Genomic DNA, 13627 nt, shown 5'->3' with positions numbered 1-13627 from the left:
TGCACTCTGCACTCACTACTCTGCACTCTGAACTCACTACTCTGCACTCTGCACTCACTACTCTGCACTCACTACTCTGCACTCACTACTCTGCACTCACTACTCTGCACTCTGCACTCACTACTCTGCACTCACTACTCTGCACTCTGCACTCACTACTCTGCACTCACTACTCTGCACTCTGCACTCTGCACTCACTACTCTGCACTCTGCACTCACTACTCTGCACTCTGCACTCACTACTCTGCACTCTGCACTCACTACTCTGCACTCTGCACTCACTACTCTGCACTCACTACTCTGCACTCTGCACTCTGCACTCACTACTCTGCACTCACTACTCTGCACTCTGCACTCTGCACTCACTACTCTGCACTCACTACTCTGCACTCTGCACTCTGCACTCACTACTCTGCACTCTGCACTCTGCACTCACTACTCTGCACTCTGCACTCTGCACTCACTACTCTGCACTCTGCACTCACTACTCTGCACTCTGCACTCACTACTCTGCACTCTGCACTCACTATTTTGCACTCTGCACTCTGCACTCACTACTCTGCACTCTGCACTCACTACTCTGCACTCTGCACTCACTACTCTGCACTCTGCACTCACTACTCTGCACTCTGCACTCTGCACTCACTACTCTGCACTCACTACTCTGCACTCTGCACTCACTACTCTGCACTCTGCACTCACTACTCTGCACTCTGCATTCACTACTCTGCACTCACTACTCTGCACTCTGCACTCACTACTCTGCACTCACTACTCTGCACTCTGCACTCACTACTCTGCACTCTGCACTCACTACTCTGCACTCTGCACTCACTACTCTGCACTCTGCACTCACTACTCTGCACTCACTACTCTGCACTCTGCATTCACTACTCTGCACTCACTACTCTGCACTCTGCACTCACTACTCTGCACTCACTACTCTGCACTCTGCACTCACTACTCTGCACTCTGCACTCACTACTCTGCACTCTGCACTCTGCACTCTGCACTCACTACTCTGCACTCTGCATTCACTACTCTGCACTCACTACTCTGCACTCTGCACTCACTACTCTGCACTCACTACTCTGCACTCACTACTCTGCACTCACTACTCTGCACTCTGCACTCACTACTCTGCACTCACTACTCTGCACTCTGCACTCACTACTCTGCACTCTGCACTCTGCACTCACCACTCTGCACTCACTACTCTGCACTCTGCACTCTGCACTCACTACTCTGCACTCACTACTCTGCACTCACTACTCTGCACTCTGCACTCACTACTCTGCACTCTGCACTCTGCACTCACTACTCTGCACCATTGCGAAGATTCAGCCTTAATGTATGGACATTCGTACTGTCCAGCATATGTGTAAATGATGCTCCACTTACACGGTCACGGGTATAGATAACCAGCACTACACTTGCATAGAATACTATGAGAAGTCGAACATTCCACAAGGGTTTTAAGCCACTTCTGAGGTACCAGCCAAGTATTTCTGCCTCTTCAGAATCACCAGTGGCACTTTTTGTACATGGTGTGAGGTAAGGGTTACTCTTTTGCTGAGATACAGAATCGCAGAGGCCTCCTAAAAGCAAAGTCGTTCCCCTGTGCAAAACAATTATCTTATCAGGCAGCCCGTGAGACAGTAAGCATGTGCGCAATACGAAGAAAGTGGAACGCGAAAGAACGCAAAATTGGATCGTTTCCCCCGATTTCTGTCGTTTCCCTCAATTTCTGCTTAGGGTCGTGTGACCGAGACTCGAACCCGGGTCCTCTCGGTCCGAGGTCGAGCGCCCTAGCCGTTAGGCCACCTCCTCTCCGCTATAAAAGCGGCATGCGGGGAGCATCTTGTGGTTTTCAAGACCCATTTGTGCGGCCTACTCTCCGCCTCCGTATCCCGTGTAATCGGAAATGTGTGGCACCATCACAAGCCTCTCCGTAATTAGCACCGGGGCTGAGTAACGAGAGAAAGGATTACTCCCTTATAAAGTGCTTGAAACCCGGCTATCGGTATAAAGCGCCACTTAGATAAACAAGGCCACAGTTAATTGAATGCCCTCCATTTTTTAGGTCTAAATTCAATCGCGGGCCCTATGCTTTATCCCGTTCTCAAAGAAAGGGAACTTCGTATCCTTTAATGTAAGTTCTTGAACTGAAAAGCTTATTATTCTTTCAACAGTAGCATGTCTCCCTCTTGTTTAACTCCACCGAGAGTTTCATTTGCAAGAGAGTACCCAAAGCGCTACTGAGAAACTAGGGGCTGTTGCATTTAAATATCCGCAAGCCCAACACCAAGGCTGCCTAGTCTTGAATTTGTCTTGTGCTTTTTTACTACGGAGGCCGCTAGCAACCCTTCCGCCTTCCGGCCATGTCGGAGGCTGCCCCAAGTATTACATTATTTATCTTGGCGCTGTGCAATGGAGTTTCTTGTTACCCATCTCAACGAGCGTCATGTTATCGACCTTAGACGAATGATAGGCAGGGCAGCCCTACAGGATCGGTGCCTCCTGGTCCTCGTGGTGTCCAGCTGGAGGGCCTACTCTTCAGGGTGCAATTGAGAGACCTGAACTTGCCATCACAACTGTCAGTCGAAATAGGGGGCGGGTTATGCCTCTCACCGTGGCCTCGGTGGCCTGCGCAGTGCCTACCTCCCGGTGCTGGAAGGTATTTCGTGCGTAATAAATTGGACATAAGCTGGGCAGTCTTTAATAAGAGGACGTGCAAGATTATCCCTTTCACCGGCCAAAGCTTATCTCTCAATGGATGGGTGAGGGCCATTGCTCTACAGTTAATTAGCAGCAGAGGTAAATCAGGCTCTGGAAGGAGACGATCTCCACACATCTATCTTTGGAGGGCTTCTTAGGTCAGAGGTCACAAAGGACCGATGTGTGAGGCGGGAGGAGGCCCGAGAAATGAAAGAGCAAACGGCTGGAAAGGATCCCAGTGCAGCTGAGAAAACCCAGCGCTGAACACTGTAGATTTCAATATAAACAAGAAATCACTGAGGTCCGTTTTTTTTTGCCGACTTTTATATAGCGCAAACTTGACCCGAATCGGGTATCAGAGCGCTTTACAGAGCACCAGTTACGTTACATGAGGACACAACACTCACCTTTAAAGTTGCTGGGGACGGCCGCCGGTGCAATCTGCAGACTGCAGAGTTCACAGGAGAGGAGGGGCTGGGGCCGGGAGGAGCAGCTCAGGCTCGCAGTCCGTAGTCGCAGGCTCCGCTCAGCTCGAAAGGAATTTGAAAAGGAGGAAGTGGGGGGGGGGGCAAAGATAAAGGGCAAGATTACCGTGTCACTGTTCTGTTGCATGCAATGGTGTACGCGCTCGCACCATCTGGATTGCATTACACGGGCACTCTGACAGCTCGTAATTAAGATTAATCACTCTGCCGTGCTCGTTCTCGCACACAATATGCCACATCGGGCACGCGTAAATTACTTACATCCTATCACGGCAACGCTACTACATACACAGCACAGCGAAGACGAATCACTAGGCAGATGACAAAATACACTAAGGAATGTGTCTGTTCAGACCCCTAGAGATCCTTTCTTTCTTCTTTAGCATTAGGAGCTCGAAGCTCCACCCCCTTCGTGGGCGGAGGCCGAGCCCTAAAAAACGAAATCTGTCACTGTTAGACAAAAAAACAGTCTGATTCGGAAGGAAAAGTTTGATTTGCCAAACATGCAAATTTATCCGGAGAGTACAGGCAGGGGAGTATTAAGTCTGAGTTTCTGCCCTTGAAATAAATGGGCAGGCTTGCCAATCACATTCTTAGTTGCTCAGCTTATGCAATAAGGGGAACAGAAATAAGATAAAACTAGTCACTTTTGGCTCCCCATTAGTTATGGAATGGGTGCTGCGAGGCTCTACCCATATAAAAGAAAGGAATTCAGCAAGTGGGAAGAAACAAGTTAGTGGGCAATAATGTACCACCCGCCCACGCTCATCTTGTCTCAACAGGCTGGTGGAAGATCAACACAGGTTTTGCACTGTAAATGAAGTGGCAGGTCAGAAAAGGCTGACCGAAACCAAGGCTGAACTGGGAACTCAAAGCAGCCTTGGAAATGTTGTCAGAGCGGCCCTGGGGGTAGGGTTACCAACTGGCAGGGTGCAAATTCAGGACGGTCAGTGTAAAAATTCAGGACAAAGGGTCAAAATCCAGGACAAAAATTCAGGACAGAAGGTCAAACTTCAGGATAAAAATTTGGGACGAAACATACGTTTTACAGACATATCAGAGGAGGTGCCACAATAATATATAAGTAGGTAAGTAGACAACGCAAATAAATACAAGTCAAAATAAGTTTATATAATGTTGAGCCAATCGTGCACTTCACAGTTTTTCAGTATGCGCGCAACTTTGCAAAGCGACATCGGGCCCTTTCTGCCTGCAATCAAGATTTGTGCTAATGTCACAATAAACATTAATAAATAGTATTTTTTTTTTATTTGTATGTTGAAATCTGTCTTTTAAATGTACAGTGAAAACGGGTTAGTTATTTTTATTTTTATTTTCTCCGGCATGGCACCAAGACATAAGCAGAATGCTTTGCCCTAGTCCCATGCAGGAGAAGGCACCCCACATGCTGTCACTACAATTGGGCCCATTGTCATTCTAAAGTGCTAATCAGCTGCAGTCTCATAATGACAATGGGCCACTCCACAGTCTGCACGAGGGAGGTCCGTGAGGGGCCGCTGCAGGCAGCCTCTTCAGTCTAAAAGATAACTGCGAGAGGCCCCAAGGGAAATCTTTTAAACTCACTGGGCCTCTCTCATGGGAAACAGCATTCCTTACTGAGATTTCCCATTTCAATTTTAGTATGATGTCTGTAAGGCGTCAATTATTTGGAATCCCCAAATTACGGACGCATTGTGGTCATCATACTAAAATGACAGACGGTCCGTAAAATTTACGGACGGTTGGTCACCCTACCTGGGGGAGTGCAAGTATGAAGCACTGCTACTTGCTGCAAAACCGAATTCCAGTAACAAAACCCTCCCCCACTGCTGCAAAACCTACCCCACCCTTCCAGCCTCTACAGGAAACGCCCGATGCCTGCTAAGGCCAGTGCAGCCACTATCGAAACAAAGGAGGGGCGGAGATATTGGAGAGGGTGAAGGATGAAATATAAGGTTGTTACAGAATGATCCATCACTTAGAGAGGCTTCAGAAGTGAATCAATGGAGTGGTATTCCAAGGTGGAAGAGGAAACTCACAGGAAGGCCCCCCCCCTCCCCTATTATCTCCCCTGGCTCTCTATAGAGCAGTGATACTCAAAGTACAGCCCGGGGCTGCTTGCAGCCCTCTTGAACTTTACATGTGGACCCCTGGGGAACAGCAGCATGAGCTGCTGTTTAGTTGCTTAGCACTAATATCCAGATTTTGTTTTTAAATAAACAGGCAGGCATTTATCAACCTGCAAAGAGATGCTTGCCCATTTATTGAACATTTTATTAGACCTCCTTACACAGTCTCTGACCCTCCCAGACCCCTTACCGCCACCCTGCTGGCATCAGTACGGTCCTCTGTCACACCACAGGCAGTACTTTGTGCCCCCTGGGCTCCAGGCTCCCCTTATCATGTGGAATATAAATAGAATAGCTGGCCTCCTACCTCCACTGGGAACGAAAAATACATTTTAGAAGTAGACCTCATGGTGGTTAGCTTTCTTTGCTTTGGGATCGTGATTAACAGTGTGCTACAAGCAAAACAACCTAATAAGGTATATCCTAGGGCGGGCCTAGTCACCCATGTTCCTAATGACAGGGGATGCTAAATAGCGTTATTTGGACAGCACTTGGCCCATAGTAATACTGGCATATATCCCTATAAACGAAGAAGAAACCATTGAAACAGCTACAATTAACGAAAGCTGACTGGCTTGTAAACGTCACTAAGATGGCAATATAAGACCCTGATATGCTTTACACTTTATATATTTTATATTACATGTTTATTTTGGGAAGTTAGCTTAAAAAATGTGTTTTCAATCCGTGACAAATTTTTATGGAAAATAGTTAGTGAAATACTGGACTAAACTTTTTGATTGTCTCAAGTCATAAGAAGAGAACAGTACTTGGGGCTTGATTATGATGGCCGAGGGACCGGGACTGACAGGCTGTTGGTGGTGGTCCCTCGGCCATTGTTACAGGGATCTCCGTCCGCCATATTACAATGGCTTCTGGAAGGGTGGCAGTCGGAAACACCGAGCGCAACGGTCCCGACAGGCGGTCTTTAACCGACCGCCTGTCTGACCTCCCTCTAGTCCCAGAATGGCAGCATGACAGCATGCCTGTTAGGCACCGCCGTAGGCATTACAATATCCCTTTCTGCCAGTCGTTCTGTGGCGGACAAACCGCAGCAAAACTGCAGGTGAAAACAGATTTGACAGCCAATAGCAGGCCTCCTCTAACTCCCTGGGCCAGGGATATAGGCCCTCGGGGGCAATTCATGTCCCTACACCATGTGGTAGACACCCCATGGTACCTGCCCTGTAGTGTAGGGATATGTGTGGGGTGTCTGTTTTGTCTTGCGGCGGCTGCAGCAGAGCGCAGCACCCGCCAGAATACAAAACATGGGAAATACGGCCGTCACTTTAGTGGTCACATTCTAATTTGTAGCGTGGGACCGCCGCCTTGTAGGCGGGCGGTCTTAAACAAGATTAGATGGTGGAGGGATGAAAGTCCATCCTCCAACCCAATGACCACCTTAGTTATGTAGTTAAAAATGTAGGATATTACAAGTTTTGCATTGGTAAAATAATTCTGTATTTAGAAAGGAGATGGAATAAGAGATTGCAATTAGAATGTTTAGGTTTCATTTACTTTTCATAAATAAATAATGGACAATGTTCAGGGCCAGTTGAATTAGGCAAGTCTGTGGCTGTTATAAATTTACTATAAATGCCACATTATTTGGAGCATAAGTTGCAAATTTCACTAAAAATATTTTTAGCTCAAATGCATCAGAATCATACCGCCCTAGAATTCGGTACGTAATGTCACATAATTTGCCTTTCCTTGCCACTTAATTGAGATGACCTAGAGCCTAATGTAGTCCTTCATTTCTACACAATCCTCAGTAGAATCACCAATGGTAATAATCTGCGGTGTGTTTTGGGAGATGTCAGTATAATGATGAAATCCATATTTCATGGGGACAAACTAGATATTTTCCATATTTCATGTTCCAAGTAAAATATGAGTTTTTTATCCCATGCATTTTGTGTATTAAAACACCCAAACATGCAGAGAGATCTAATGAATCAGTATGTGGAATATCAGAAAGTGACAATTATCCAGGGGATTCGGGGAGTCATAAATGCACAATACTACATTTGATTCGTTTTTATTAGCATCAAACTTAATATTAATCTTATTAGTATAATTTGCTTTCAGGTTTTCATGTACACACTAGTCAGTTTCCAGTAATCATATTCCCATTTTTTTATTTAGCCACTAATCACGTCCAGGTGTTACTTTGCAATAATCATCCCCTCGTGGATTGTTTGGCACTGTTGTCATGCCTACATATGGTATTTTGCCAGTATTATTGGGTATTATTCTGACAGTAATCACCTCGTTAGATATTTTGTCAGTAGTCGTGCCCCTGCTAGCTGTTTGGTCTGTTATCATGCTCCTCTGTGTTTTTTTCCTCAGTGTCCCCATCAGATAGTTATTGTGCCAGATATATTGCCTTTGACTATGCCCCATTAGCTATTGTCAATCATAATTCCTCATTAGTTATTGTGCCAGTCATTATTGAGTACTTACCCTTTTCTCTTGTGATTTCAGTGTCAGCAAGAAACCCGTGCGACCTCAAGATTTTGGGACCCGTCCCCCTGTTTGCAGAGTATGGAGAATCCATCTCCCTGAACTGCACCATGACCTGCCCAAGCGACGCGAAAGGCTGGGAGACCTCCCTGCTGAAGACTGAACAAAGCGCAGGCTCTCACTGGACGTGGACTACCGTGACCATAGATGAGTGGGTGTCCTACCCGCAGTGCTACGTCATAGATATGGAAGGAAACGTAACCGTAACCAATACAACCATCAAAGCTTATCGTAAGTTCTTGATAGCGCGGCCATGATGCGGTGAAATTTGGTACAGATAAGGGATATAAAACAAAAACAGTGATTCTGCAATGCCAAATTTTTCGAACGGTGAATGAAAAAATATTTGCCCAATATCTTTAAAGTGCCTCTTAATAGTAATGATATGGCCAGATTTACCATAGGTGACGCACAGTGCGATAATCTAAATTGACTCCTCCCTCCCACCCCCTCTTTAATGACCTTGTCCTCCATCGATTTTCTCACTATCTTCCTTCAAAAGTGACTCTCATCTCTCCATAGCCCGTCTCTCACTTTTATTTAATTTATTTTATAGTGCTGCTCATCCATAGTAGGTAGTCAGAGAGCTTTACATCACACAAACATATTGCAAAGAGACAATTGTAAAGATGGCCAGTTCACCAAGGTAGAAGTTACAATTATTGGTAGAATTAAAACCCAGCCGGCTGAAGCAGGACGGAGCATGCACACTCCTCCGGCTCTTCCCCAACAGTATTGCATACAGATTGGAACACCTATATGCAGGTGTTCCAATGCACATGTGGTGTAGGGTGACCAACCGTCTGTAAATTTCACAGACTGCCTGTAATTTGGGCCTCTTGTCCGTTGTCCGTGAAGAATTCTTATACGGACGCCTTTTGTCTGTAATTTCAGACATTCCAGCGAACTGCTCCCTGCTAGCAGCCTGTAACTCTCACCGCAGGGGCCAGCCCGCTCTTCTGCTGTGATAAATGACCTGCAGGAGCCCTTCCCTGACTTGGCACAGGCTTCTACGGGCCCATTATCATTCTGTATGTCTGGCCTAATTATCACATACAGAATGATAATGGGCCAGTGACAGCATTTGCTGGGCCTCCTCCTACACTCACTGCTCTTTGGACGGATCGATCGAGTGTGCAGCAGTATTGCTCAGTGGGTGTCACCAGCTGCCACTAGGGCCGGACAAGCTGTAGGAGGTCACCAGGCATTTCCCTTGTGGGCCGGCAGGGTGGGGGCCAGTTTGGGGCCCCTGGGAGCTGTTTTTGTTACAGGGCCGTTTTTGCAACATAGCTGCAATATCGGCCCCTGTAACAAAATCAGCTGAAACTGGCCATGCCAAACAGCTCGTCCGCACACCCAGCCCACCGGGGGTCCTGCCGAGCACTTTGCCAGGGCCGGTTTTGGTTCCCAGTCCAGCCCAGGCTGCCACTGTGATACCACTTTCATTTTAACACTCCGTCCATCATCCCCTTTGGAATCGCTTTGTTCGTCCTAAGTTGGCAGAGTATGCCCAGACGGGGGTCCCTTGCTCACTCTGCCACTGGATTCAAGATAGCCTGGCTGATGAGGGTTATGAATCCGAAACCGGTCCCAGGATGCTTGTTTCCGGTCCAGGGAAGACATGGCTTGGCAGTTCGGGCTGGACTGTTCCCATGAGGCACAGGGTCAGACTGGTTTGCATAAGGCCATGTCTGAACTGGGGTGGTGGAGTGAGCTAAAGAATGATGATGGATTAAACCCAGATCAGTTGACTGGCGGTGAGTGTTTGATTTGCTCATCCCCTTTGGTATCGCTTTCAATGCCTCATTGCAGTGGAGCAGGTTGTGTACAGTGAGTGTGCCGTGAAGGTGGAATGTGTGTAGGTTAAAAACTGTCTGAAGGGCCTCAAGATTGGAGAAATGTAATACTGAGCCCTTGGCAGTATTAAAAACAGAGAGGTTGATATTTGTGGTGTTAAATTATGTCTCCAATATCCTGTGCAGTCTACATGTTTCAGCTAGGTCTCAGGATTGTGCTGGCTTTCGTCAGGACCTATGAGAGTGAAAAGCTAGTGTTGGTCCAAAAATATATTTTGTGCGTTTAAGACCAAAATGTTTCGCACACACTAAGGTGCGGTAACTAGAAGTGGAGGTATTCCCCTAATAGCTCAGTACCTGTTTGGGAGGAAGAGTAGACAAACAGAAACATACAAACATAAACATTTAGGAACTGCGGGCTTCATTTTCCACATTGAATTATGTGACTGAGTTGACGGCGTGTCCGTACACTATGCGATAAATAAGAGGGAGTGAAACGCATCGTGACGTTTGTGGAGAAGTGGCTATTTAATCATGGCTGATTATGCGTTACTGTGCAATAGTTCAATAGTATCAGGGTGGCAATCTGCTTTACTTTAGAGTGGTGAGTGTAACAAAGAAAAATATGCTTACTCTGAACTTTTCAGAATGAGCCCCATGAATACCGTCGGAGGCCCGGCCTATAGTCACACAGTGTGCGTGTTAAGGGAGAAAAATGAAGAGGTTATAGTGTAAAGCCTGGACGCATGTGGGCTTGGGCCGGATGAGTGAGAAAATCCCCCTTTTCTCACCTTTTTTAGTACCCCACTCACTACATCAAGGTCTCTGCCCCTCTGTCCATACCTACTGCGGCCTGCATCGGGACTCCGTCGAAGGCAGCGGGTGGCCAGGAAGGCGTTTAAGTACCCTGTGTTTGCTCCAGGTGCTGTGCATCAGCGCCGAGGTATCACGTCGGCAGTCAGGTGCTTGTGAGAAGCGGCCAATACCGCTGAAACTGTGGAAGGACTAAGTTTGATGTCCGTGTCCCGGGCTGGGGATGTTAGTTGAATACATTTTTTTGCATTAAACCGTATGCGAGATTCATCAGAAATAGTTTGAATCCTTGATGTTACTCATGAATATAATGCCATGAAATGTAGGCAAGTCAGACATAGAAGAAAGATTAAAGACTAGTTGTGTCCCCGCTCACATCTCAAGAGGTATACACTTTATATATTCTGCGTGTGGGAAAAGTGTATCAGTGTGAGCACTTAAAGGTGTATGTGAGGTGTTCATGATGATGTCGCCATCATCTCAAACGGTTGGGCAGGCTGAAAGTACATTTTCCAGTTTGCGTGTATAGGGGTTTCAAACAATGTTGGTTGCGCGAGTCGCGAGTCCATATCCAGTGAAATAGCTCTGTGCTATCATGTGCCCATGGGCGAGATGCTAGGTTATTTTGCCAAGGTGATTCAGAAAAGGGGGTGCTGATGAACAGAGTGTCTGAATTAAGCAGACCACTCTTACCCAGTCCAAAGATCAGGGCTTGATCCATCACCGTTATTTAGCTCACTGCCCCATCCCAGCTCAGAACCTGGCTATATGCAAATTAGTCTGTCCCTGGCCCAGTGCATCATGGGAACAGGGCAGACCAAACTACCAAGCCAATTCTTCACCAGAAAGGAGACAAGCTTCCGGGGACCGGTTTCTGCCATTTCAGGCGTCGTCGGCCCGGCTTGCTTGAATCCTGATGGAGCAGTGAGCAAGGGACTCATGTCTGAGTATACCCTTCCACGCTTATGGTGGACAAAATGATTCAGAAAAGGGGGTGCTGATGAACAGAGTGTCTGAATTAAGCAGACCACTCTTACCCAGTCCAAAGATCAGGGCTTGATCCATCACCGTTATTTAGCTCACTGCCCCATCCCAGCTCAGAACCTGGCTATATGCAAATTAGTCTGTCCCTGGCCCAGTGCATCATGGGAACAGGGCAGACCAAACTACCAAGCCAATTCTTCACCAGAAAGGAGACAAGCTTCCGGGGACCGGTTTCTGCCATTTCAGGCGTCGTCGGCCCGGCTTGCTTGAATCCTGATGGAGCAGTGAGCAAGGGACTCATGTCTGAGTATACCCTTCCACGCTTATGGTGGACAAAATGATTCAGAAAAGGGGGTGCTGATGAACAGAGTGTCTGAATTAAGCAGACCACTCTTACCCAGTCCAAAGATCAGGGCTTGATCCATCACCGTTATTTAGCTCACTGCCCCATCCCAGCTCAGAACCTGGCTATATGCAAATTAGTCTGTCCCTGGCCCAGTGCATCATGGGAACAGGGCAGACCAAACTACCAAGCCAATTCTTCACCAGAAAGGAGACAAGCTTCCGGGGACCGGTTTCTGCCATTTTAGGCGTCGTCGGCCCGGCTTGCTTGAATCCTGATGGAGCAGTGAGCAAGGGACTCATGTCTGAGTATACCCTTCCACGCTTATGGTGGACAAAATGATTCAGAAAAGGGGGTGCTGATGAACAGAGTGTCTGAATTAAGCAGACCACTCTTACCCAGTCCAAAGATCAGGGCTTGATCCATCACCGTTATTTAGCTCACTGCCCCATCCCAGCTCAGAACCTGTCTATATGCAAATTAGTCTGTCCCTGGCCCAGTGCATCATGGGAACAGGGCAGACCAAACTACCAAGCCAATTCTTCACCAGAAAGGAGACAAGCTTCCGGGGACCGGTTTCTGCCATTTCAGGCGTCGTCGGCCCGGCTTGCTTGAATCCTGATGGAGCAGTGAGCAAGGGACTCATGTCTGAGTATACCCTTCCACGCTTATGGTGGACAAAATGATTCAGAAAAGGGGGTGCTGATGCACAGAGTGTCTGAATTAAGCAGACCACTCTTACCCAGTCCAAAGATCAGGGCTTGATCCATCACCGTTATTTAGCTCACTGCCCCATCCCAGCTCAGAACCTGGCTATATGCAAATTAGTCTGTCCCTGGCCCAGTGCATCATGGGAATAGGGCAGACCAAACTACCAAGCCAATTCTTCACCAGAAAGGAGACAAGCTTCCGGGGACCGGTTTCTGCCATTTCAGGCGTCGTCGGCCCGGCTTGCTTGAATCCTGATGGAGCAGTGAGCAAGGGACTCATGTCTGAGTATACCCTTCCACGCTTATGGTGGACAAAATGATTCAGAAAAGGGGGTGGTGATGAACAGAGTGTCTGAATTAAGCAGACCACTCTTACCCAGTCCAAAGATCAGGGCTTGATCCATCACCGTTATTTAGCTCACTGCCCCATCCCAGCTCAGAACCTGGCTATATGCAAATTAGTCTGTCCCTGGCCCTGTTCCCATCATGCACTGGGACAGGAACAGACTAATTTGCATATAGCCAAGTTCTGAGCTGGGATGGTGCAGTGAGCTAAAAAACGGTGATGGATCAAGCCCTGATCTTTGGACTGGGTAAGAGTGGTCTGCTTAATTCAGGCACTCTGTTCATCACCACCCCCTTTTCTGAATCATTTTGTCCACCATAAGCGTGGAAGGGTATACTCAGATGTGAGTCCCTTGCTCATTGCACCATCAGGATTCAAGCAAGCCGGGCCGATGACGCCTGAAATGGCAGAAACCGGTCCCCGGAAGCTTGTTTCCTTCCCAGTATAAGAATTGGCTTGGTAGTTTGGTTTGCCCTGTTCCCATCATGCACTGGGACAGGAACAGACTAATTTGCATATAGCCAAGTTCTGAGCTGGGATGGTGCAGTGAGCTAAAAAACGGTGATGGATCAAGCCCTGATCTTTGGACTGGGTAAGAGTGGTCTGCTTAATTCAGGCACTCTGTCCATCACCACCCCGTTTTCTGAATCAGGTTATTTTGCCAGTCACAAGTAAAAACTAGTGTGTCATGTCATGTTGGGCCATTCGAAGGGTATTCAATGCCCGGTCAGACTGTGGTGCCATAGGTCAAAATGTGTTGAAAGTTTATAGGGTGTC

General features: G+C 47.4%; 1 protein-coding gene across 4 annotated transcripts in view; it reads left to right on the top strand.

Annotated features, from left to right (window-relative positions):
- Window positions 1-13627, top strand: part of LOC144752132 (intercellular adhesion molecule 5-like) — a 293713-nt gene that overhangs the window by 43852 nt on the left and 236234 nt on the right. For all 4 annotated transcript variants that reach the window (XM_078640085.1, XM_078640082.1, XM_078640078.1 and 1 more), the window contains exon 2: window positions 7820-8089. In XM_078640085.1, coding sequence (XP_078496211.1) covers window positions 7820-8089 — 270 coding nt within the window. The remainder of the gene's footprint in view (window positions 1-7819; window positions 8090-13627) is intronic.

The sequence above is a fragment of the Lissotriton helveticus genome, chromosome 1_1 (genome assembly GCF_964261635.1).
Source record: "Lissotriton helveticus chromosome 1_1, aLisHel1.1, whole genome shotgun sequence".
NCBI lineage: Eukaryota > Metazoa > Chordata > Amphibia > Caudata > Salamandridae > Lissotriton > Lissotriton helveticus.
Note: the sequence above shows the minus strand (reverse complement) of the source record. Positions and strands in the feature narration are given on the sequence as shown.